The 24141-nt window shown below is 35.9% G+C and overlaps 1 protein-coding gene across 2 annotated transcripts; it reads left to right on the forward strand.

Moving 5' to 3' along the window:
• Positions 1 to 2472: 2472 nt before the first annotated feature.
• CDC37L1 (cell division cycle 37 like 1, HSP90 cochaperone) lies at positions 2473 to 22493 on the forward strand. 2 transcript variants are annotated; one of them, XM_008538289.2, is made up of 8 exons: positions 2473 to 2833; positions 6626 to 6907; positions 9806 to 9899; positions 11629 to 11744; positions 12312 to 12434; positions 16037 to 16201; positions 16624 to 16653; positions 20048 to 22493. In XM_008538289.2, exons 1-8 carry the CDS (start codon positions 2702 to 2704, stop codon positions 20147 to 20149), a joined length of 1044 nt encoding a protein of 347 aa, XP_008536511.1. In that variant the 5' UTR covers positions 2473 to 2701; the 3' UTR covers positions 20150 to 22493. The 2 variants fall into 2 exon arrangements, with proteins under 2 accessions (XP_008536511.1, XP_008536512.1); XM_008538290.2 differs by lacking the exon at positions 16624 to 16653.
• Positions 22494 to 24141: the final 1648 nt, after the last annotated feature.

A 24141-nucleotide genomic window follows, 5' to 3' on the forward strand; every position in this document is an offset into this window, starting at 1 on the left:
CTAATTTATATACTTTTTAAAAAATTTCTTTGGGGGCTGCCCCATGGCCGAGTGGTTGGGTTCACGTGCTCCACTTTGGCTGTCCAGGGTTTTGCTGGTTTGGATCCTGGGTGCCGACCTAGCACTGCTCATCAAGCCATGCTGAGGCGGCATCCCATATAGCACAACCAGAGGCACCCACAACTAGAATATACAACTATGTACTGGGGGGCTTTGGGGAGAAGAAGAAGAAGAAGAAAAAAGGAAGATTGGCAACAGATGTTAGCTCAGGTGCCAATCTTTAAAAAAAAAAATTTCTTTGGCAACTATGTGAAGAGATTGTAGGAGTAAAAATGGAACAGAGACATTGAAGACTACTGCAGAAGTCCTGAGGAAAGGTCATGGTGTCCTGGGCTGGAGAGGAAGCAGTAAAGCTGGAGAGAAGTAGGCAGATTCAAGATGTATTTGCAGGTGAAAATAACAAGACTTGCTATTGGTTCAGATATGGGAGGTAAAAGAGAGGAGGATTTAAGGCTGACCTCTTTTAGACTTGACGGTGGTGCCATTTATTAACATGGAGAAGACAGGAAAAAGAAGTTTGGGGAAGGGGTGGAATCAAGAGTTCTTTTTTGGGCATGTTCAATTTAAGATGTGCATGAGCCATTCGAGGAGAGATGTCAAGTCAGCAGGAAGACATATGAGTCTCAAGTACTAGGGTTAGGTCAGGGCTTGGATTTCAGTTTGGGAGCTGTCAATTCACAGATGTTATTTAAAGCTACAGAACAGACAAGGTCCTCCCCACTGGCTAAAACTTTGAGGAACTCTAAAATTAGAGGTTAGTTAGAAGGGGAGGAGACTGCCAAAGAGACTGAGGGGAAGTAGTTAGAGAGGTAGGAGGAAAACCGATAATAACAACAACACTTAACATTTGTATAGAGCTTACTGTATACCAGGCACTGCTCAAAGCACTTTGGGCCTCCATGGAAGCAAAGAGAACAAAGTGTTTTCCTTTTCTTTTTCTCTTCCTGGTTTTTCCTGTGGCTTTCATCCCTAAACTCTAAAGGTTTAGACACAGTGGTTCTCAACTTGTATTTGTAATTAATTATTAAGATATATATTCTAAACAAACACATGGACAAAGAAAACAGTTCAGTGGTTACCAGGGGAAGGGGGTAAGCACAGGGGGTGAAGGGGAGCCCTTATGAGGTGACAGACAAGAAATAATGCACAACTGAAATCTCACATTGATGTAAACTATTAGGAACTCAATAAATAAAATAAAAAAGATATAAAAAAAGATATAACATGTATTCACCAGAAAATAGTCAAACAGCACAATACAGGAAAGCTAAAAGTGGAAAGTAAAGATGGTCAGAAACTTTCCTCCCCAGGCTTACCCACCAGGGGTAATCATTAACAATTCTTGTTTACCCTCCAGGAATTTTCTATACACATGTGCACACACACACACATACACACACACAAAAATTTGTTTTTACACAAATTGGATCACTGTCTTTCTCAATAGATAGATACAGATATATAGACATATATCTAATTCTGCAACTTGCTTTTCTTTTTTTCACTGAACACATTTTCGAAATATTTCTATATCAGGACATTTATATCTACTTTACTCTTTTTAAAGACTGATAATATCCTATTGTATTAATATATATGATTTATTTACGTTTCTCTCTTGATGGGCAATTCGATGGTTTTTTCCTGCCACACACACACAAATGCTGCAATAAACATCTTTGCAGATAAGTCATTGGATATTGGTGCAAAAATAACGCATCTTTGGATAATTTCCTCGTAGTGAAATTGCTGAATCAAAGCACTTAAACCTCTGATATTGTAAAATTACCCCTCCTGAAAGGTTAGACAAATGACATTCTAACAGATTTCCTCACATCTTGTCAACACTCGGTATTGACAAACTTCATAAATTTGCCAATCTACGAGATTGAAAAAATGGCGTCTTGTTTTTATTTGGGTCTCTTCAATTATGAGTAGGGCAGCAACGCCTGATTGTTAAACTTGCGTGTTTTGAAACGAGACTCCCTGGGCTGGTCCTAGTTCGCCCTCTTAAATGTGTCCGCATCTTTGGCGTATTCCTCCCAGCCAAGTTTCACGAATCTTTTGCTTGTAACTCGAAATGAGAGGAAAATTGGCCTTGCTTTTCAAAATTCTTCCCTCTTCTCCCCTCCCCCACCCCAGTTTCAGAACTGGTTTACATGTCAATGTCCAAGAATGAGCTGCAGTTTTTAAACAACAGGCAAAGTGGACCACACTCGGTCCGAGCACCTCCTGGCGTCCAGGGCCCACTGTCTACAGCGTAGGGGAAAACCAAACAAGTATTTAATACTCCAGGATCCGCAACACCGTTACGAGTATATCAGCAGCGCTGAAGGACTTCCGAGAACGGACCTTTAAACAAGAAAACGTTGCAGACCCGCCCCCTACACGCAGGCCCGACAGCCCACCCCCATGGCCCCGCCCTCCAAGCCGGAAGTGACGTACAAAGTCGAGTCCGTCTCTTTCCGCCGTCCGCCGGTGGCGCGGCCCAGGCTAGCGTGGGGCGTGCGTCGGAGTCGCGGTCAGGAAAGGGATTCTGGGTAACGGCCCCGGCCCCCTGGGGCGGCTGGCTCCGCGCAGCAAGTTCCAGTCACGCCAAGTCCGTTGGCAGTGGCAGTTGTAGGGTCGGGGGCAGGCGGACATGGAGCAGCCGTGGCCGCCGCCAGGACCTTGGAGCCTCCCTCGGGCCGAGGGGGAGGCTGAGGAAGAGAGTGACTTGGACGTGTCCCCTGGTTCTCCCCGCTGCCCCCAGCTGCCGGGCGGCGGCGCCCAGGTGAGAGGGGCCCGCATTCTGTGGGGGGTGGGGTGCGGTGGGGTGGGGAGGGCCCCCAAACTCCCTGTCTCCGAGACCCTCTGCTCTGCGCTACTCTGCGTCCCCCCACCCCACCCCCGGGGACCTGATGCCATCCCACGACTATTGTAGCATCTTCTGAGGGCTTCGAAGAGGGGCTGGCCACATATTCCCAATCTCCACCACCACGCACACCTTTTTCACCTTGGCAGATTCCTCCTCACCCGTGGAAGACGTTCCTTCCCCCATCCACCACCCCTCTCCTGACAGCACCCAGATTTGGGGCGGCTCACGCTATAACACTGACCCTTTGTCCTCTTGTGCGTGCTTTTATCTGAGCACTTTATTCTGTTGAAGGCGCTAATACTTGTGCATAGTTGGCAGTTAGGAACGGTGAATGGTTGTATTTCACCAGTTCACTGAGCTCCTGACTTGTAAAGCTTTCAGGTCCAATTTCACCGACTTGACATCTGAGCAAATTCTGTAAACCTCGCTTTTGATGCTGGCGTAAATCTCTCCCATTCGCGTGACCATTTTTTCCTTACGGTTATCTTTTTAGTTTGGATTCACATCATCTCCAGTAAAAACATATACGCACACGTTTGCGTTTTTCTTCAGATTTCTGATGCTACTTGTGGTTTTCAGCGCAGCCTTCCTTCTTCTGAAACTTATTCAAATGTGATATGCCATTTAGGATTTTTCTGGGTCCTGTCTTAGGGAGTGCTTTCCTACTCATATCACCTTGTCTTCGTTTTTCTGCTAACCCGAGTATATTTTGGAAGGATCACAAACTAAACACTAATATGTTCAATGAAAAGGATTATTGGTGTCTGCTTTCTAGGCTTCTTGCAAAATGGGGTCCCTAAGAGCTTAATTGAATTAATACAGTTTTTCTCTAGACTCATCTTGCTACCTGTTAATGAAGATGAGTGATTTAAATCGTTTGCCATTAAGTGTAGGGTCATCGATCCTATGCCCAGCTCACAGCGTTAGTTGGCTTCCCATGGAGAAAAATGCTGTTTCATAACCACAGACTGTACTTCGGCCAGCCAGCCACTGGGAAAGCGCAAGACATTTTTTAGGAGGACAGAATGAGAGTTGATGGTTAGTAGTCAGCCACTAATTATGGATAGCTAGTGTCATCTTTATATACAAAGTGTGTTATATGAGCGCGTAATGAATGTGTTACAGAGAGAAAAAAAAGAATGAACAGCAGCTGTCATCGTCAATTTTGAAGGCATATGGAGAGAATAGAAGGGTCCCCAGAATTTCAGTGCATTATGCTTGAATCATAAAAGTAATCTAAGAGAAACTCTGAATTTAAAAAATATCTGTATATTAACTTTTTACTTGTGCACTTGGAATTATAAGCTTATTTACTTGAAAGGGATTTTGGAAGTGAATAGCTTATCTCCTTCGTTAAAAGTGATTTGCATGAGACCATATAGCCAGTTAGTGACAGAATTAAAACTAGAGCTCACTTCTGACCCCTGGATACAGTGTTTTTCCCCATCTACATATTGCACTGCCCATCCTGTGATGTAATGTAAAACTTTATATGGCTGAAACTACTTTTGAATGGTGTTAAACTTTGCAAGGTGATTACTAATCCTAAGTTAGTTCATGTGATTATAACAAACCTACTTATTTATCTTGCTGACTTTAGGATTTAAGATTTGGATTAGAATGTTTGAAAGAATAAAATGTTTAATTCAATTTATAAATATTTTATAATCTTGTTTTAAAAAAACAGCTTTGGTTTAATTTTACCAAATATGGAGAATCTAGACATCTTAATGTCATATGTGATGTATACTTCTGAGATGCACTTGAATGTAAAGGCAGTTTGGAATTTAGAGAGCCTGTTTGAGAATTTTTTGCATAAAGTTGCATTAGTAGACCTAATGCTAACAGCTGCTATTTATGTTCATGAAAATGTAATTATGTTTAATATCCCTCTAAAATCTCAGTATGTTCACAGATAAAATATGATCTTTTAATTAGTGCATGTTGCATAGTTTGCTCAAATGGCCAAATGTTGTCTGTGTAGTCCGTGGAGAAGACTTTAAACTTAAAACATCTTTGGAATTTGGAAGTCAGATTTCTGTGTTTGATTTGAGGAATGAACATTTGCTCCCACATAATTTGAAAATGCAAGATATTTCCATTAGTCCATATTGTCTTTCTTAGTATATCTTTGTCATTCCTTACAAAATAATAAATGTTATCGCTTTCTCATTTTCCTGGCCCCTTTTTAAGCATAGTCTACAGTTATTCTTGATCTTATTCTAAGATAGCAAACACTAAAAATAAATATTTTACTTGGTTGATTAGGGCCATCGGGTACCTGGGCTCCAAACCTTCTAAGTGACTAAATAAATCATCTGAATAGCAACAGTGTCCACATTGCCCCAAAAGAAATCTAAGTTTGCCTGAAACCTCAGCTAGGAAGAGGAGGCCTTGCATATTGCGTGCCTGAGAATTCTTTGCCACGACTAGTCTGTTCCAAGAAGTGGAGAATCATTTATTCATCTAAGATTTATTGAATTCTAGCCTCTCAAGAAGCTGATAGTTGAGTAAGCAAACAAGCACAACACTGTGTGAAAACACTACTACAGAAGTATGCATAACCTGGATGGGAAGGGAAGGGATAAGAGAAAACTGAGGGAAGTGATGCCAGAATCTGAAATGGGGATAGGAGTTTGGGGGAGTGGGGATAAAAAGAGTAAGCAGACAATTAGAAGAATCACTAGAAATGAGTCTAGAGAGAGAATAGAAAGTGAGATCATGAAGGACCATGCTGTGCCACAGAGTTTGCACTTTATCCCAAGGTCTAAGTATGTAATATTACCAGATTCGTTTTTTGGAGAGATCACTCCAAGTCTAGTAGAGTGGAGAAGGGCTTAAGATGAGAAAGGCTGTATTTATATAATTAAGGTGTGAAATTAAAAGGGCTTGAAGAGTGATGCAGATAAGGGAACAGATTGGAGTAAAATTCTTCTGAGTACTCAGTTTGAAATTGATCTACATTTTAGCTAAGAAATCATAAAAATATATGCCTTCAGCTTTTGTTTTATAGAGCTGTGGCATATAAGGAATTAAACACCCATCATAGTGCCTTACCTGTAGTGGTTCAGTAAATATTAAAACTAATTACTACTGCTTCTGAGTGGAACAGAGTCATTGGGGTGGGTCAGTTGGCTTTAGTTTTTAAAATGACTTTGCCTATTTTGATTAGGGTTAAGTTAAAGAATATCTGTCTGATATAGTCAGTTATAAATAGAAATTTCCAATAAGAACTTCTCAAATCACCAAGGATTGGAATGATAAAGAAAGAAAATAGAAACCAAGAAATGGTTATTTCAAAATAAGAGGTTCGATGCAGTAAAGAACTTGGAAAACCAAACTATGAAGGTCTGGTTTTCAGCATGTTGGATGGTAAATTGATGACCTAGATTTAAGCTTCTGTTCTCATTATTCTGCTGTTTCAGGATTATAAAGACTATAAATCAAATGTTTGTTGAGCACCAGCTGTATGCAGGACTCTGTGCTAGTTGCTAGGCTTTTTGTTGCTGTTAGTTGTTGGGGGAGGGGTGCAGATTAACAAAGAAACTTAGAGTTTGATGAAACAAGGCCTATAATATAAAAATGTAACTGCCTACACAGAAGGCAGGATACCTATATACCAAAAGCATTGTACAGAAATCCTTGACTAAAAGAAAAATTGAACTGTGCTGCCTTCTTCATTTCTTACAAACATTGTTATTTATCCAGATGTATAGCCATGGAATTGAACTGGCTTGCCAAAAGCAGAAAGAGTTTGTGAAGAGCTCTGTGGCGTGCAAATGGAATCTCGCTGAAGCTCAGCAGAAACTTGGTAGCTTAGCACTGCATAACTCTGAGTCCTTGGATCAGGAACATGCCAAAGCACAAACAGCCCTATCAGAACTGAGGCAACGGGAAGAGGAATGGCGGCAGAAAGAAGAGGCTCTAGTACAAAGAGAGAGAATGTGTCTGTGGAACATGGATGCCATAAGCAAGGATGTTTTTAATAAGGTATGGCCTTTTATTGGACCATAATGAAAGAAAAAAACCTGAAGTGTTTGTGCAAACCAGTTGTGCATATTTGCTAGCAAAGAAACCGAATCCTGTAAAACAGTGTTCAGTTTTGACAGTTTATGAAAGTGCTTGTTACAGAAACCTGTATCCCCGATACTGTCTAATGTGGGTGCTTCTTAATACAAATATATGGTTGCACTGTAGCACACTGGACATAAGTGTGGGCTCTGATACCAGACTGCCTCAAATCTCAGCTTTGTCAGTACTGGCTTTGTGACCTTGGGCAAGTCACTTAACATCTCTAAGCCTCAGTTTCCTCAATAATACAGGGTGGGTATGAAGACTAAATAAGGTAATGTCTTAAAAGTACGTGGGATGGTGCCTGCCTGGCACATGGTAAAGCTCAGATATTATGAGAGCTTTCTTTTATTATTATTATTTTTTTATTGCAGTAACATTGGTTTATAACATTATATAAATTTCTGTTGTACATCATCATATTTTGATTTCTGTGTAGATTACCTTGTGTTCACCACCCAAAGACTAATTATAATCCATCAACATATACATGTGCCTAAACACCCCTTTCACTCACTCCCCTCCCTCCTTCCCCTCTGGTAACCACCAGTCCAGTCCGTGAGCGCTTTCTGATGTTGCTGTGCTATCAGCTTGCTATCACTTTTGTAACACCAATGTATAGTTACTGGATTTATTAAATAAAGTCTTTCAGTGTTATTTAGCATTGTGTATTTAGTAAAACTCAGGCAGTAATCTGGACTTAGTGTTACAAGCATTATTACTGAAAGGACTAGTACAGTAGTACAGTACTTTTGCCAGGTTAGTAGTTAATATAGTAAGATCAGTGTTCTGTTTCTCACTGGATTATATAGGCCTTCTTCTTTGACTTTTTTATCTGAACAAGAAATGGGCCATCAAATTCAGTCATTTTCTACTAGTGTGTGCAGCGGAACTTCTTTCTATTTATACTAAACTTAACTCTCAAGCTTCAGAGATAGACTACTCATTCTTGTCTAAGTCCACATTCACTTCATCTTTAACCATCATTATTCTCTAGATGTCTCAGTCTATACCACAGCTTGTTTCTGTCCTGGCATCCACTCTCAACCCACTCTCTAAGCACTCATTAATTTCCTTCCCCTGCACCAGCTCTAGTTGTGCTACAGCAACAGATGATACACATAGGTAAATGTACACCACCACTAGCCCTATCAGTACTTTATTCTTTAATCAAGAAAAATTGTGAGTACAACATGCTTATTGTAAAAAGCAAAATGAAACAAAAAAAACAATACATAAGTATGTAAAGTAGATTGAAAGGCTTCTTTCACTTCAGTTTCATTTCCCAGAGATAACCACTGTTAACAGAGTTGTATCTTTCTAGACTTTTTCTGTGCCTGTACCAATGTATATTTAGATATTTTTCCTCTCCCACAACATGATCATTTCTTTATCTGAATGATTCACTATGTCTGTATATTCTTCTAAGTAGTGTGTCTTCTTAAAGTGTTATTTTACTTCTGGTTTGTATTTATACCCCATAAGTATTTAAAATAATTTTTTTCTTCCAGAAGGAATGTCACAGCAATGTTTCTTTGTTTCATTAAGTTAGTGTCTCTTCTTTTAACACACTGGTCACAAAGAAAATATTTATTTGTCTCTACTTCTCTTTTTTTAAACTTAAGTTCTAACATAGCCTACATTTATACCACAAATTAATTAGGACTATCTTTATGTTCCAGTCATTTGCTCAAAATCGTACATTGATTTTTGTCTGGGAGCTTGAGACTTGAGAGGACTGGTCTAGATCTGCACTGTCCAACTCGATAGCCACTAGCCACATGTACTGCTGAGTGCTTGAAATGTGGCTAGTCCGAATTGAGATGTGCTGTAAGTGTAAAATACACACCAGATGCCAATGACTTAGTACCAAAAAGAAAATAAAATATTTAATTAATAATTTTTTTGTATTGCTTACATGTTGAAATTATATGTTGGCTTAAATAAATGTGTTATTGATTTCATCTGTTTCTTTGTGCTTTTTAATGTGGCTAATAGAAAACTACAGTTGTGATTTGGCTTATATTTCTATTGGACAGAGCTGGTTTAGGTAAAGAAGATATTAAAGGGGAAAAAAATGCTTTTATTTTGAAATAAATAAAACTTTTCTGTGCTTCCTGATTGTAAACTGGCAGATTTACGTTTTTGGCAGCGATGATGTCAAGGTTTAAATGGGATCACAGAATGTTCTGAGAAACCGTTCTGCCAGTTTTTTTGGCTAGATAAAAACTTCATCTTGGTCTGTTTTATGACTTATTTAACTGAAAATAAGGACTTTCTTAATAGAAATTTGTACTTTATTTCAGAATCAAACTGTTTGGCATCTCCTAAGAAAGTTTATGACAAAAGTCTATTTTAGGTTTATGTCTTATCAGAAACTTTATAGTAAATATACTTTATTATGTATATGCTTCGAATTTCTAAGTTTATTTCCAGCAAGAACTCCAAAGATTTGGTTAGAGTTGCAGATATTTAATGGAAATGAATAATGCAAAATGTAAATTATGTATGTAAAGGATCTTTCTGTACTTAACTTTGATAGGGAAATTGTTTAACAAAAAAGTTAATTCATTTGTTTTTTTGTATGATTTCTAAAATAATTCTGTAATTTCTCACAAATATCATTTTAAACAAAGCTAATGAAACTCCAATAGAAGAAAATTTTAATTTTTAATAGTTTAACAGATGAATTTAATGATATAGTATCAGTATAACACTACTAGTGTCTATAGGAGGGATTGTTAGGCATTCAGTATCTGAGAAAGATGGTTCAATTAGAACATAAAATCTGATTTTAACTTCAAAATTTTTTCTTAGAGTTTTATTAATCAAGATAAAAGGAAAGAAACAGAAGATGAAGATAAATCAAAATCATTTATGCAGAAATATGAGCAAAAAATCAGACATTTTGGTAAGTCTACTATTTGAGTTTCCTTCTTTTGTAACATTTGGTATCATAAACATGTGCACAAAAAGTGGATTTATAAAATGGGGACCAAAGAGAAAATAAGTGACAAACTCTAGTTGTGTAGCTACTTGTGACGCAGTGTACAGCTCTTGTTTTAGATTTTTTTTTTGGTCCTAAATAAAACAGATTGAGAGTAAACCGAATGGTGAGGGGAAGCAAAGTTCAGTCTATTGTTATCTAGCACTACCCTCCAGGACATGGTCTTTGTTTATTCCCTAGCCTCTTTCCAGCTCCTCACCAGTCTTTGCTTTTGTCTGTTCCTCTTTGCTTCCTTGGTATCTGTTTATCTTACGAGTATAAGATTAGCATTAATTTTTTCAGTTTTGGATATGTTGCTATATATAAATCATGCAGATCTTTAACTGTTATTCATATAAATATAGTAATAGAAATATGTACACAAAGAACTAAAAAATAGTTTTCTCTATTGGGGAAAAGCAGTGGGATGGGAGTTGATGTAGTGAAGACTTCCCAAAAGGAGGTGATATCTGAGCTAGATTATGAGAAACAGAGGAGTTTTCCATGTAGATACGGGAGGCAAGGTAACAGCAACACCATGTACAAAGGCAGAGTTGGGAAACAGCATGCTGTGTTCTAAGGATTAGAAGCAGTGGTGTACTGTTGGGCTGAAAATGCTGCTGGGTAGTGTTAGGAGTTAAGGTTCAAGGCATATTTTTTTGATCCCAAGTAATCTGTTAATTTAGTAAACATAGTTTTTGTAATACGTTAATAGGCTTTTAAAATGGCATTTTGAAATCTTTTTCCTATGGTGTTTTTTCCCCAAAAATATTCAGAATATCATTCATCCTTCAGTTATGTCAAGGCAAGACAATGGATACTACTTTAGATTTTTTTCCCTTCTTTTTATGCAGTTTATTCATAAAATGTTCATTTTTCTTATACTTTGCTCGTTACATGATTACTTGGGTGGTATCAACTTTTTGACCAAATTTCTTACTAATTTGGATGAAGATGAAGATACACTTTAAATAGTATTTGGGATAGTTTGATATTTTGAAGCAAGATAGCAAAATTTTCAAATATGCTTAACTGATTTTTGAAAGATTTTGTTTTCTATGTATATAAACATGACTAGTTAACATGACTAAAATGGTTAAAGTATGTTTACTATTATGACACTGAATGGATTGGTTTTCCGTGCTGTCAACTTTTTACCATATCATTTTAAACATTTTTTAATAGGGATAATGTGGTTTTCCTGAATCTTTTACTAAGTTTTTGTTTGCATAGCATAATTTCTTGAGGTTTTGCTTTCTTTTCCATCTTTCTAATAGAAAAATTTGTATTCTATGAATAAATAATGTTGAATTTCTTGAAATCATCTGTACTTACTTTTGCCTAAGATAACCAACTATCCCAATGGCCTGGAACTTCGGGCATCCCCCAGAGGCAGGATTTTTTTGGCGTTAAACTGGTGACCCTACTTTAGCCTAATTATCTAAAATAAAACTTGCTGTGAAGTTTGGAGGCTGTTTCCACTATACTGGCTCTTGCTTTAAAGTTTTATCCCTTTTCATTTGCTCTTACGATAACATACTGCTGTGGTAATATGAATTGTCTTTAAAGAGAATCATTTTATTTTAAATACCATTTCTTTGCTTATAAGAAGAAAATATTTGACATTCATGATTTAATTCTTTTTCTTTTACAGGTATGTTGAGTCGATGGGATGATAGTCAGAGATTTTTGTCTGACCATCCATACCTTGTATGTGAAGAAACTGCTAAATATCTTATTTTATGGTGTTTTCATCTAGAAGCTGAACAGGTATCATGTGAACCTTGAGTTTCTGGGAACCTTAGTGGAATTCTGATTTACTTTGTTGGTTTTTTGTTTTGTTTTTTACCTTACTTTAAATGAAAGTAGGAAGGTCATTGAATGGAATTAGAATTTTTTTTTATTTTCAGATCTACTTGAGTTTACTGTGGGATTTTTTTTTCAGCTGTTTCAGTCAGCATAAGGAGACTTTTCCAGTGTGCTTTCCCTGACTCCCCGTCTCTGGTTCCCATATAATATAAACCTTTTTTTTTTCCATGAGTAAGATTGGCCCTGAGCCAACATCTCTTCCCAGTCTTCCTCTATTTTGTATGTGGGGTGCCACTACACTTGGCTTGATGAGCAATGTATAGGTCTGTGCCCAGGATCCGAACTCGTGTACCCTAGGCTACCGAAGCGGAGCACGCGAACTTAACCACCGTGCCACTGGGCCGGCCCCTACACCTTGTTCTTTTTTAACCTATTAGAAAATTCATGTTTTAAAAATCCAAATAGTAATCACAATATTAAGTATATTTCCAGAGGTAGTTTTTGTAATTTTAATGTCTTTATTTTCAGAAAGGGGCTTTAATGGAACAAATAGCACATCAAGCTGTTGTAATGCAGTTTATTATGGAAATGGCCAAAAGTTGTAATGTGGATCCAAGAGGGTGTTTTCGTTTGTTTTTCCAGAAAGCCAAAGTAAGTAGCTATTTGGTATTGTTAAATGGGAAGGTTAGGCCTTAGCTGAGATTTCTGTGGTCTGTACATATCAAAGGAAACCATCCAACCAGGATACCACAGGCTAAATTCTGTAGACTTTATAGCGGAAAGGAAAATTATATTGCTGATTTCATGCTAATTTAGAGTTAGGAGAGCAATATAAGAGGCTGTACTGTAGCATGTATATGAAACTGAGACCCGTTCAAATGAATGTATGTATTCAGGAAAATTAGAGTGTCCCATCGTTTATTCATTCAGTAAATATTGAGCACCTACTAATGCAAAGCACAGATGTTTAAGATGCTCAGGACAGTGTAGAACAAAACAGGTATGGTATCCTCCATATGTAGAACTCACAGTTTAATGAGAAATCAGACTTGTGTATTGAAAAAAAGGGGAAAGAACCTAAAAATTCAGCAGTTAGAGGAATGGTTAAAAAAAACCAAACCTGTACACAGAATATCATGCAGCCATTAAGATTATATTTTTGAGGAATTTTTAATGATCTGAGAAAATGCTTTGCTATCAAGTCAAAAGAAGTGATACTTTGTTAATATATACAGGATGATGCTGGCCATGTTAAAGAAAGACAGATATCTCTAGAAAGATTAACTACCATTTCACACTCACTAGATTAGTAATAATTTAAAAGTTGTACAAGAAGTAGAGCAATAAGAATTTGCATTCACTGCTTATGGGAGTATAAATTGGTACAACCACTTTGGAAAATTTCCTAGTAGAGCTGAACAAGTGCTAATGCCCAGAAATTCTTCTAAGTACATACGCTAGAAAATAGATTTCTCAATATGTGGTCCAAGGACACCCAAGGGTCTTCAAGACCCTCTCAGGAGGCCCTGAGTCAAAACTATTTTCATAATAATACCAAGATTTTATTTGCCATATTCATACTCATTCTCTCATGAGTGTACAGTAGAGACTGATACAGAAGCAGATGTGTGAATGTAGCTATCTTCTATTAAGTCAGTCTTCTCATGTTTTGGAAATGAAGTTTTTTAAATAAAAATATGTTATAAATATTAACATGTAGTGAGTTTGTTATTGTTATATTTTAGTTAATATTTTTTAAATTCCTTGGTTTTAATTTCTAACACAGTAAATATTGACAGATATAGCCCACATAAACAGGAGCTCTTTAGTTTCCTCAGTAATTTTCACAAGTGTGAGGGAGTCCTGAGATCATAAAGTTTGAGAACTACTGCCCTAGAGAAACTCTTACACATGTGTACTAGATACCGTAATGTTCATACTAGAATTGTTCATAATAGCAAAAAGCCTGGGAACAATCAAATGTCTATTATCAGTAGAATGAATAAATTATGGTATATTCATTTGGTAAAATACTAACCAGCAATCAGCATGGATAAAAAAACGAGAATGAAAAAGCAAGTCACAGAATGACAGATTCAGTATCATTTAAAAAATATTTTGTATTTTTTATAAAGTTCAAAAACAAGCAGAACTAAATAATATATTGTTGAGGGATACTACATATATAGGCCATAAAACTAAAGAGGCAAAGGGGTGATTAAGACAAAAGTGACAATAATGGTAACCTCAGAGAGAGAGAGGGAATGCTCTTGGCAAATGATTTCTAAGGCACTAGTAATGATCTGTTTCCTAATTTCTGTGGGTACATAGTGGGGTTTTGCCCAATAAACTGTAGATAAATACATCTTTTACATGTTCTTTTGCATATATGATACATTTTAGCATACACAATTAGAAGTTAGAAGGAAATACTATATACCAAAAGTTTAACTTTGATTATACCGGGTGATGGAATTATAAATGATTTCTATTTTCTTTTTAATAGACTACGATGAACATATTTTCTTTTATATACAGAAAAAAATTGTGTTTTTAAATTTAAAAAAGTATGTCAGGGTGGCAATAACCCACCTTAAATGCTGTAAACTCTTCTAAAGTGCAACCTAAACAGGAAATTGTCCCAAAGAAGTAGAGTTTTAGTGAGTAAACAATTGAGTTGGTGTTTTAGGTAGGTTTCTGATGACTATTCTAAATAGTCATTTGACACATAGGCATAATATAAACCATACTTTCTTTTTCATCTTACATTAATGGATATGTTTGAAAATAGTCCTTAATAGGACAATGGAACATAGCCAAACTATATATATTCTTTGAAATTTACTTTGACAAAATAGAACAGAAAAGCACTGAAGTCTTTAATCTTAACACTGTGTTCTTAATAATATTTTTTTTTTAAATTAGGAATAACTTTCACGGGGGGCTACTTTGTGCCAGATACTATTCTAAGCACTTTATGTGCAATAACTCATTAAATCATAACATGAGGATTATTATTTCTGTTTTACAAGTGAGGAACTTAGCATAGAGAAATTAAGCAAATGACCCATAGGTTGCTTAATAAAGCAAAATTCAGTCAAGTCTCTCTAGATCTAAATCCCCAGGCCTTAGGCATGCAGTAAGGTCGGCACTTTTGCCACTTGATTCCTTTAATAGTTTGCTGCATAACCATTTCAGAAGGATTACTTTTGGATATGAAGACTAACATTCCATATGTCCATATGAATACCATATAATGACTAAAGTGAAATGCTATCATATAATTAAGGAAATGATTCTTAAATTCATAAAAAGATAAAATGGCAGCACAGAACACTGTCTGCATTATGTTTATAAATATTGATGCTAATAACTAATCCACAGGTTTTAATCTGGTTACACAACCTAAACTACATTAAAGTAAAAATAGCACTTCAGACAAAGGCGCTCCAAGATATTAAGGAATGAAATCTTGACAAAATCTCTTCCACCACTTGAACTTAAAGCCTATGTTCTGTAAGTGAAGGATGTGCATTGTGCTATTCTTGATCTGCAAAGGAAACGTTTATAAATGGAGGCTACTGCCAACAGGGTATTTTGTATCAAGACTTTTATTTATATTATATATCTTGGAGGGAGTTCCCCTCCATCAACATAATTCATTGTACTTCTTTCCATAATGTTGAAAAGAAGGTACTTGCTTAACTTAAACACTAAGATATTTCCATAATGAAGTTGAATGTTGAGTTTTATTTGGTTTTCATCACTTTTACAAATAGGGAGTATAGGGTTAGAGAATTACTAGAAATAGGTAATAGTGCCTCCTCATTGATGGAGAATTAAAAGGTTTTAAGAATATCCCTTGGTTGTTGGTTGGCAGTGGGAAGAGGATAGAATGAATATGACAAGTTAAATGAGGACTATTTTGGATCCTGTCAAGAATACGGATAAATCAAGAGAAATACAGAGAATGCCTACTTTCTTTTGTTATATTTGTATGTGTGTTTATAAAGAGGGGTCATTTCTTATTAATTTGTTTTATTTTGCTGAAACAGAAGGAAATGGAACAAACCAATCATTAATATTCCTATAAAACAGGCAGTTTTCACAAATCTGACAGGGATCTTGGTGGTTTCTACATTTAAACTATTCACCTCATCTTTACTTCCTCCACTTCAGACCTGATAGACGCTTGTTAGAATTTACTGTGTGGTCTGGAAGTTTTGAGAAACACAGTCTTCTTTGTTTTCTAGGCAGAGGAAGAAGGTTATTTTGAAGCATTCAAAAATGAACTTGAAGCTTTCAAGTCAAGAGTCAGACTTTATTCTCAATCACCAAGTTTTCAGCCTATGACAGTGCAGAATCATGTTCCCCATTCTGGTATTGGATCTATAGGTTTATTAGAATCCTTACCACAGGTAAGTTGGAAAAGCAAATATTTATTTATTTATTTTTTAAAGATTGGCACCTGAGCTAACAACTGTTGCCAATCTTTTTTTTTTTTTTTTCCTGCTTTCTCCCCAAAGCCCCCCAGTATATAGCTGTATATTTTAGTTGTGGGTCCTTCTAGTTGTGGCATGTGGGATGCCGCCTCAGCATGGCCTGATGAGCGGTGCCATGTCCGCGCCCAGGATCCAAGCCAGTGAAACCCTGGACCGCAAGCAGAGCACGCGAACTTAACCACTCAGCCATGGGGCCAGCCCCAGCAAATACTTATTTTATAAATGTATTAGTTCACATAATTTTTGTTCTTTTGGACTACTTTTTCTTCTTAGATGTTAAAAATATTCTTGCCTCAGAAGATAACTTAATTTGGCACTAAATCTCTTCCATCCCTTAGGTATTTAGAGAGACACCAAATTCCACTGCTGTAAGTATAGAAGAGATGAGTTGCACCTAAGCTTTTTTAAGGGCGGGTGTTACCTATTGATCTTCTCAGTCATAAATTTCTCACCATGGCTCCTGAGGAACCCCTCCCATTCTGAGTAGAACTATATTGTTAAGAATTTATCAGGATGAATTAGCTTCAAAGCATACATCCAAGTGGCAACCAAGATGATCTGTTACATGAGTTTATTTAGTGTTATCTTGTTAAATGTTGGTGTTGCCTACCAGATGTAACGTTGTTACTACACATTAATGTAGTTCATGCTAAGCCGCTCTTTCTGGTAACATTGGCCAACTGTTTGAGCCTCTGAAGTCTGCTATTAGATCAAGATAAAACCATGTCACTAGCATGAAAGAACTTATGTCAAAAAGAAGAGGAAGTTAGATCACTGGTCTGTCTGATACTACTTAGGATTACAATTTTAAATTATCATTAGAAAGTTGCTGCCCATTTTGATTTTTGTGGCATTTTAATTGACCCCAGTCATCTCTCATTTCCCAGGCCCCAAGATTTTAAGACCAGCTTTAGCCAGTTTAGTCTGTTGCCTATACAATGAAAAGGGAAGTCTCATTCAGAAAGCAATGTGAGGAGAGCCCTGAATTTATTTTTAAATCTCATAAATCGGTAGGAATTGAGATTTTCAGTATCTTGACCTTATGTCTCTATAATTTCAACATTCCAGTTACATGTATTGTAAGCCAAAGGGACAATTTAAGGAAAGCAATTTATTATATTCAACTCAGCCAAAAATATTATTCTCAAGGATGGAAATAATCAAGGCCTGATTTTTAAATAATTAGTAACGTTACCCCTTAGTTAGACATGCAAGCAATATTCCCTCTCCATTTGTCCTGCAGATTCTCTCTTAATGCTGTTTAAATATAGTAATTTTCTCTTCGTTTCCTTGAGAAATAGCCCACAGAGAGTCGTCTTTCCAAGGAGATTTTATGATGAAGTCACTGTCAAGTCCAGTATACAAACCTCCTAAAATTAAGATATCACATAATGAATGCAAAGGAAAAAGACTTTTGAAGGATATCATTGATTCTAAACATAAGAGGGGGAAAGTACACATTAAAATATAAGAAGCCTGTATTAGAGTTGCTTCTGGTTTGAGAGAAGTAAGTTCTCATACAAATCAGATAGCAACTGAGGTCTGCTGCTAGGTATGTATCCCCTTGCAGTCATTTTGGCAGGAGGCCTGAGATTATACAATTTTGACACTTTTGAATTGCTGATGTTACTAGGGCTGTTTATGCTTAATTCACTTGAGCTAACAGACCAGTTCCTCTTGGTGGGAGAAGTTAAGCATCCTGGTCTAGTCCTCCTGAGGGAGAGAAGGGCTGGATAAGATTTCAGCTAGATATGCAGGATTGTCAACTGGTTGAGGGGAACAGGATAAGATGAGAGGCAGCCTGAGGGACTAAATTGTCAGCTCAGAGGAGATTTGGAAGAAAAGCTTACCATAATCCCATTTTTATTATATCAGTTTATAGATTAAATGATACAACATAAAGTATTTTGCAATCTCAAAAACTCTGTGATTCATTTTCATTCATTGTATGGATGAATAAACAGCTTATGGAGGTCAAGTAATTTGCCTGAAGTCAGTAAAATAAGTGACAGAGCTAATATCCTAATCCTAGATTCCTATCCTACATCACTGCTCATTCCCCTGTACTGTTGTTGAATTGTTTATTGGAAATAGGGCAAGACGCTCAGTCATGTGCTCTTGGGAAGAATTGATCACTGGGACAAGACATGTGTTGAGATTGGTACCAGATGAGAATATGGGGTGAACAGTGGAACTTGAGTGTAGATTAGGTTAGGTACATTGGTTGCCTTTTTTTTTTTTTTTTTTAAAGTCTCTCCATGATGATGTCTTACAGTTCTTAGGGAAGTGGGTAGATGAGTTCTGGAGACACTTTTTAGCCAACTCTAATAGTCAAAATTCTCTCACGGAAAACTGGAGCCTAGTCTTAATAGAATAATTATAAGCTCTGTTCTGAAGGCTTTTGGAATTGGGCCTGGATTGTTAGAAAATGTCTTAGCACTTTGTTTCTTTGGAGAATCGGATAATGTAATGAGAATATTAATCTTTTATAAAACTTAAACTTGGGTAACAGTTTAGCTTTTCACTGCTTTTTTTAATTGATAACAATCTGGTGAAATAAGCCACATACTATTATCCTTAGTTTTGAGAGAACTAAACCAAAGCCTCTTGGGATAGAGATAAAAGTAACAGTTACCTTAGGTTTATCCTATAGACTAGCTTTTAATTTTATTAAATTGTGATGTTATTTTCATCCGAGGTCAATGTTATTTTAGTGTCCCAGACCTCAGTTTGGGAATAATCCAACTTCTAGCTAGATTTTGACTTTTACAATAAAGGAATCACAAACTATTGTACTTTATTAAGTGGATCTTTTGAAAATGCTGCCTCCCTATGGGAAGGGGAGATTTAAAGCAGCTGTCCCGTTTGCAATATTTTCCTCATTGGTGTTTATTAAATAAAATAAACAAATGAAACTAGGTGATACAGTAGTAAAACTCTTACCAGCAGATATTCAGAACAACTGACCAGACAAAATCGAATTCTTGGGAGAAGAACTTTCCAAAGTCCTGGGTCTTAAGGGCTTATGCCCCTATTCATGGTGCTTTAACAAATAATGTTTTTATTTTTGCATTTATTGAATAAGGTTTTCTGTTCCTAGTTTTAGAAATAAACAAGTAGAACATTTATGAGTTTTTCCATTTAAAAAATAAACAAAAAAAGCTATTCTTTTATTCTCAATTTTTTAAATAGGGGCCCAAGTACCTCTCAAAAGATTAACAGTTTCTCACTTGATTTTAACCTTTGGGAAACCAGAATCGACTCTGAAGATAGCTATAATTTTTACCTATAAATGGATTTTTTTCCTTATTCAAGTATTTGGCGTGTTTAGTATTTACTGTTATAATTATTAGATAGTGATCTTCAAAATATATTGCTGGCTTAATGCCATATTTATCTCTTAAATTATCAATGGCTATGTACATATAATAAATAACATGAATGATGTAGCCTTGTATGATTAAATAGTTAAAATTATACAGTTTGTTAAAAGGAGAAAAAAGTAATGTTTATTACATTGCTTTTTTTCACATAGATCATTCTGTCTTTATCACATCTTTTTTGGATTAAGTGGTAATAGTCTATTTTTTCTCTTTTTGACTTCTTGAATTTCATCCCAAGTCTGACTTCAAAGTCCATCTTCTTTCTCACTCTGCTGTACTGCAGAGAAATGGAGAGAATGTGAAACTGAATATGTAGTTGCATATACTGGCATAAAACTGGTTATCATCCATTGTTTCTTCCCTGTACTTTTTTTTTCAGAATCCAGATTATCTTCAGTATTCTATCAATACAGCTCTCTGCAGTTTAAACTCAGTGGTACATAAAGAAGATGATGAACCCAAAATGATGGACACTGTATAATTTGGTTAAGACTGCTGAGGCCAAGTGCTATTTTGTTACAAGAAAGGAAGAACTTGGCTATTTTCTTGACACTTTTATGGGTGCTGCACTTTATTTTTGTTCAGTTTTTGATGGGAGGGAAAAAAGAGTACTGAAACGTTTTGTAACATTTTTTTTTTTATGTGCTGCTAGGTTTTTTTGTTTTGTTTTGTTTTTCCTGGAGAGAGGAGTGGTACCGTATGTTGCAGGAAGTCAAACTGGACTTTTTTTTTTTTTTGCGCTACTAAATTTGCCTTTAATCTTATTGTTCTCAATTTTGGAATCAAAGTATGAAAATCTGCACAAATGTAATGTTTACAAGAACTGGTTGATTCTAGGAGGCATCTGCTACAGTCTCTTTTTATATGGATATGTACATGTCCTATTCTATAAAAATGATTAAAGATAAAAAATGTACTTGTATCCTACTGCTAATTTAGCTGTCAGATCTCGTGTTTCATCATATTAAAAGCAATAAATCAGTAGTTGATAATCTACTAAATAAGCTGGGTGGTACAAATGAAAACAAAGTCTTTCCCCTTAAAATAATATTATGTTTGTATTTTCGGCACCATCAGTTAAATCCTTGACTAATATCTATTTTATATAAACACTAAATTTATTCCGTTAAGTATTCTCAAAACTATATTCCTTAGAAGTTGATTTTACTCTGTTGACTTTTTAATATTAAGCATTGTAGTGATATAAAAAGTGATAAAGCTAATATTTTTTTTAATAAGATCAACTTCAAGCTCACTCTTAATTTCTGTACTTGACATAGTCTGGGATCTCTCAGGGAGCAAGTTTTAAAAGAATACTAATGGCCTGTAAGAACAAACAGGAAGAAGAATCTGACTTTTTAAATTATGGTTATTGTTTGTTTCACTCTAGTGTAGCCCAAGGACTTTTTTAAAAAGCAAGAGAAATCTTGTAGAGCTAACTGCCTTGACCTGGCAACTACTTATTTCTAAGAACTTAGTGATCGTTATCAGTAATGATGGCTTTTACTACATTTGTCATTCCTCTCATTAGCTCAGTTACCATAGAATGCTTCTTAGCTTTACTACGTCCTATATAATTCACTTCAAATATGCCATGATATTTGATGATTCATTTTATTTGGAGTTAGATGACAGTGCTAATTATGCTATCCTTATTATGTGAGGATTAATCTTCTGATGTATAGGAACATGAACTTTGATTTGTATTGAGTGTAGTCTTTGGTTCAGTCCCATTGAGACTAGTAGCAAACATTTGGAAATGGCTTGCTGGGATTGGGAATACATTCCTCAATTTCAGAAACCAAATAATGCTAAGGGACCCATATGGTGATCAGACCTGTGACCTTGGCCTCATTTGCACCTTGTCTTAACTGAGGTGATAAGGCACTCACTACCCATAGAAATGGACTGGAATTACTGAATCATACTTCTGTAACATCACAATCTTCCTGGTTTTCAGAATAAAACTCTTTGTGCTTTTGATATAAATATATACTCTATAATAAAATATTTGACTAATTTATATGGTAGTATTCATCAGTCTGTATTTTTTTTTTTTTTTTTTACCGATGACCTAGTTATAGAAGTTTTTTTCTCTTTTAGCAAGCTCTTGTTTTTCCCTTCCTATGAGATAGGGAATGGACACAGGAGTAAAATCCCGTTTCACAGAAATGTTACTTGAACCATTACTTCCATTCCTCGACTTCACTTTTCGCCAGGATTTGCCTCTTAAGCATCCAAATTGTTTTGAATGTCATTTTACCTTCTATAAGATAGAGGTATTAATGACTGAAGACTAGAAGGAGAGAAATTATCAACGAACTGACTGTTCTGAAGCGTTTTTTGGTTTTTGTTTTCTAAAACAGGAAGTATTCAAGAGCTATTTAAATTTTGGCTATGTCTGCTTTTTAACTTTGAAAAGGAAGTGTTCTATGTTTTGATTGTGAAAATGTGATTGGATTTATTTTGGGAACCAGTGACTGATGCCAGAATTTACACTTAAAGACTATGACTGTTACGTATTTAGCAGTACTTTAGTATTAAGAACAGTAAATTGACATCCTTTTTATTTTGTTTTATTTTGCTGCAGTACTAAGAACTAACTCCTCTTAAGAGAAATGTTCTCTTTTCTGTTTCTTAAGAAATAATAAGAGCATACTAAGCAAAGGGACAATTCATATTTCACGTTGGACAATTTTCTCTAAACAAACTATGGAAAGTCCAAACAGATGAATGAAACATCTTTGACATCAAAGTACCCATCAAAGATTTTTGTTTCATTTGGTAAAATTAATCTTCTAATAAAAGATTTTTTTAAAACCAAATAGTTATCACTCTATTTATTCCCTATTAACTCAGTGTCATTTTATCAATGGTGGTGGAGATAATACTGATTGGCAATTATTCTCTAGGAGAGACAGATTAGTAACGTTCTCATCCAGTTAGACCATCAGTTGGCTCTTTCAAATCTTGCATAATAAGCTCACAATCTCCTACAGCTTCTCTTTAGGAAAACTGGCTCTTCATTCAGACTAGTATTCCTATTAAAGTGAATTAACATGTTGCCCAAAGAACAAGAATTTAGTAAGTAGTCTTTCTTACAGGATGAAAAATGTGATTGCGGGTTTAGGCAAAGTGATCTTGAAGTTAACCTTGAGGTATTTTCAGAAAAAATAAAAAGATGTCAATGTACTGTCCTCAGAGTCAGTCGTGTATTTCAGTTCTTAAATTGATGTGGGACAGAAATGTACTTGTCTGTGTTGAGGTCAGGCTTTTCATTTCCATTTTGCGACTATAGCATATAGTTTTAATAAGTTCTAAAATTCTATGCATCCATTTCCCATCTGTAACAGACATGAATGTACTATTTCACAGGTCTTCTGAGAAGCTGATTCATCTAATAAGTTTTTCCTTGCTTACTATGTAAGCTCATGGAGGGGAGGGGATACAAAGAAGAATAAAAGTTGATTATAAATTGCTTACCATCTAATAATGAAGTCAAAACCATTCTCATAAGCCTTGAAGAATTAGACATGAAGTTTAATCTTTTCTAAATATGAAAATGATAAAAATACATCTTTCAACCTGTTTCTTTAGACAGCATGCTTCTGCATGCTGTTTACTCTTTTAAACACTTTAAATTTAGAGTCCTTTGGTTAAGTGTGACACATCACCAGATTGATTTACACTGTGGCAAAATCCTTCCAAAGTGCAATCTGGCACGACAGTTTAACTTCACTCACTGCTGTATATATAGAAGACACGTGAACGTTAAAGAAACGCAGGAAGAGGGGTATGAACTCTACAAAGCACACTGGCTTTTACCAGAATCTTAAAGCACAGGGAGACTATTTTGACTGTGTTTTAAAATTTTTAAACTGTATCCTCCGAAGTCAAAATCTTGAATTAGAAAGCTAAGAAAGCTATTTCTGCGGTTTACCAGTGTCTGGGAATATTTTCTTTTGTCACTGAGAAGACACCTTATAAACATGTTTTAAAATAGAAATTTATTTTTGCTGTTGGTTGCAAGTATTACAACAATTTAATCTGAGGTTTGTAATGACCATGATTTGTTGTTAACATAGGTAAGTTTGTCAGAATCTATGAGTGTCCAAAATATTTTATTTTGCTAGAATGCCATTGTAAATAGCTGAGGGGGAAGTAGCTATGGGATGGGGTTTAGAAATTTGAGCTGGTATTTAACCTATTTCAAATGTAATTGAGAAATAAAATTTCTGGATGGTACTGCCACTTTGTATTTCCCACAGCACACAATGCTTATGAAAGGTGTACCAAAATAACTATGGCACTCCAGAAAATAGGGTAATGAGTTGATGTACTGTTCTCATTATCCTTTAACTAAGGCCTAGTAACTTCTAGCCATGGCATTCAGCTCCAGACATATTTCCGTGTGGCACATAAATCATAACGATGGTCGCTGCAGCATTTTTATGGTTTTTAGCAGGATGTACT

This window comes from Equus przewalskii, chromosome 22, assembly GCF_037783145.1.
Source record: "Equus przewalskii isolate Varuska chromosome 22, EquPr2, whole genome shotgun sequence".
NCBI lineage: Eukaryota > Metazoa > Chordata > Mammalia > Perissodactyla > Equidae > Equus > Equus przewalskii.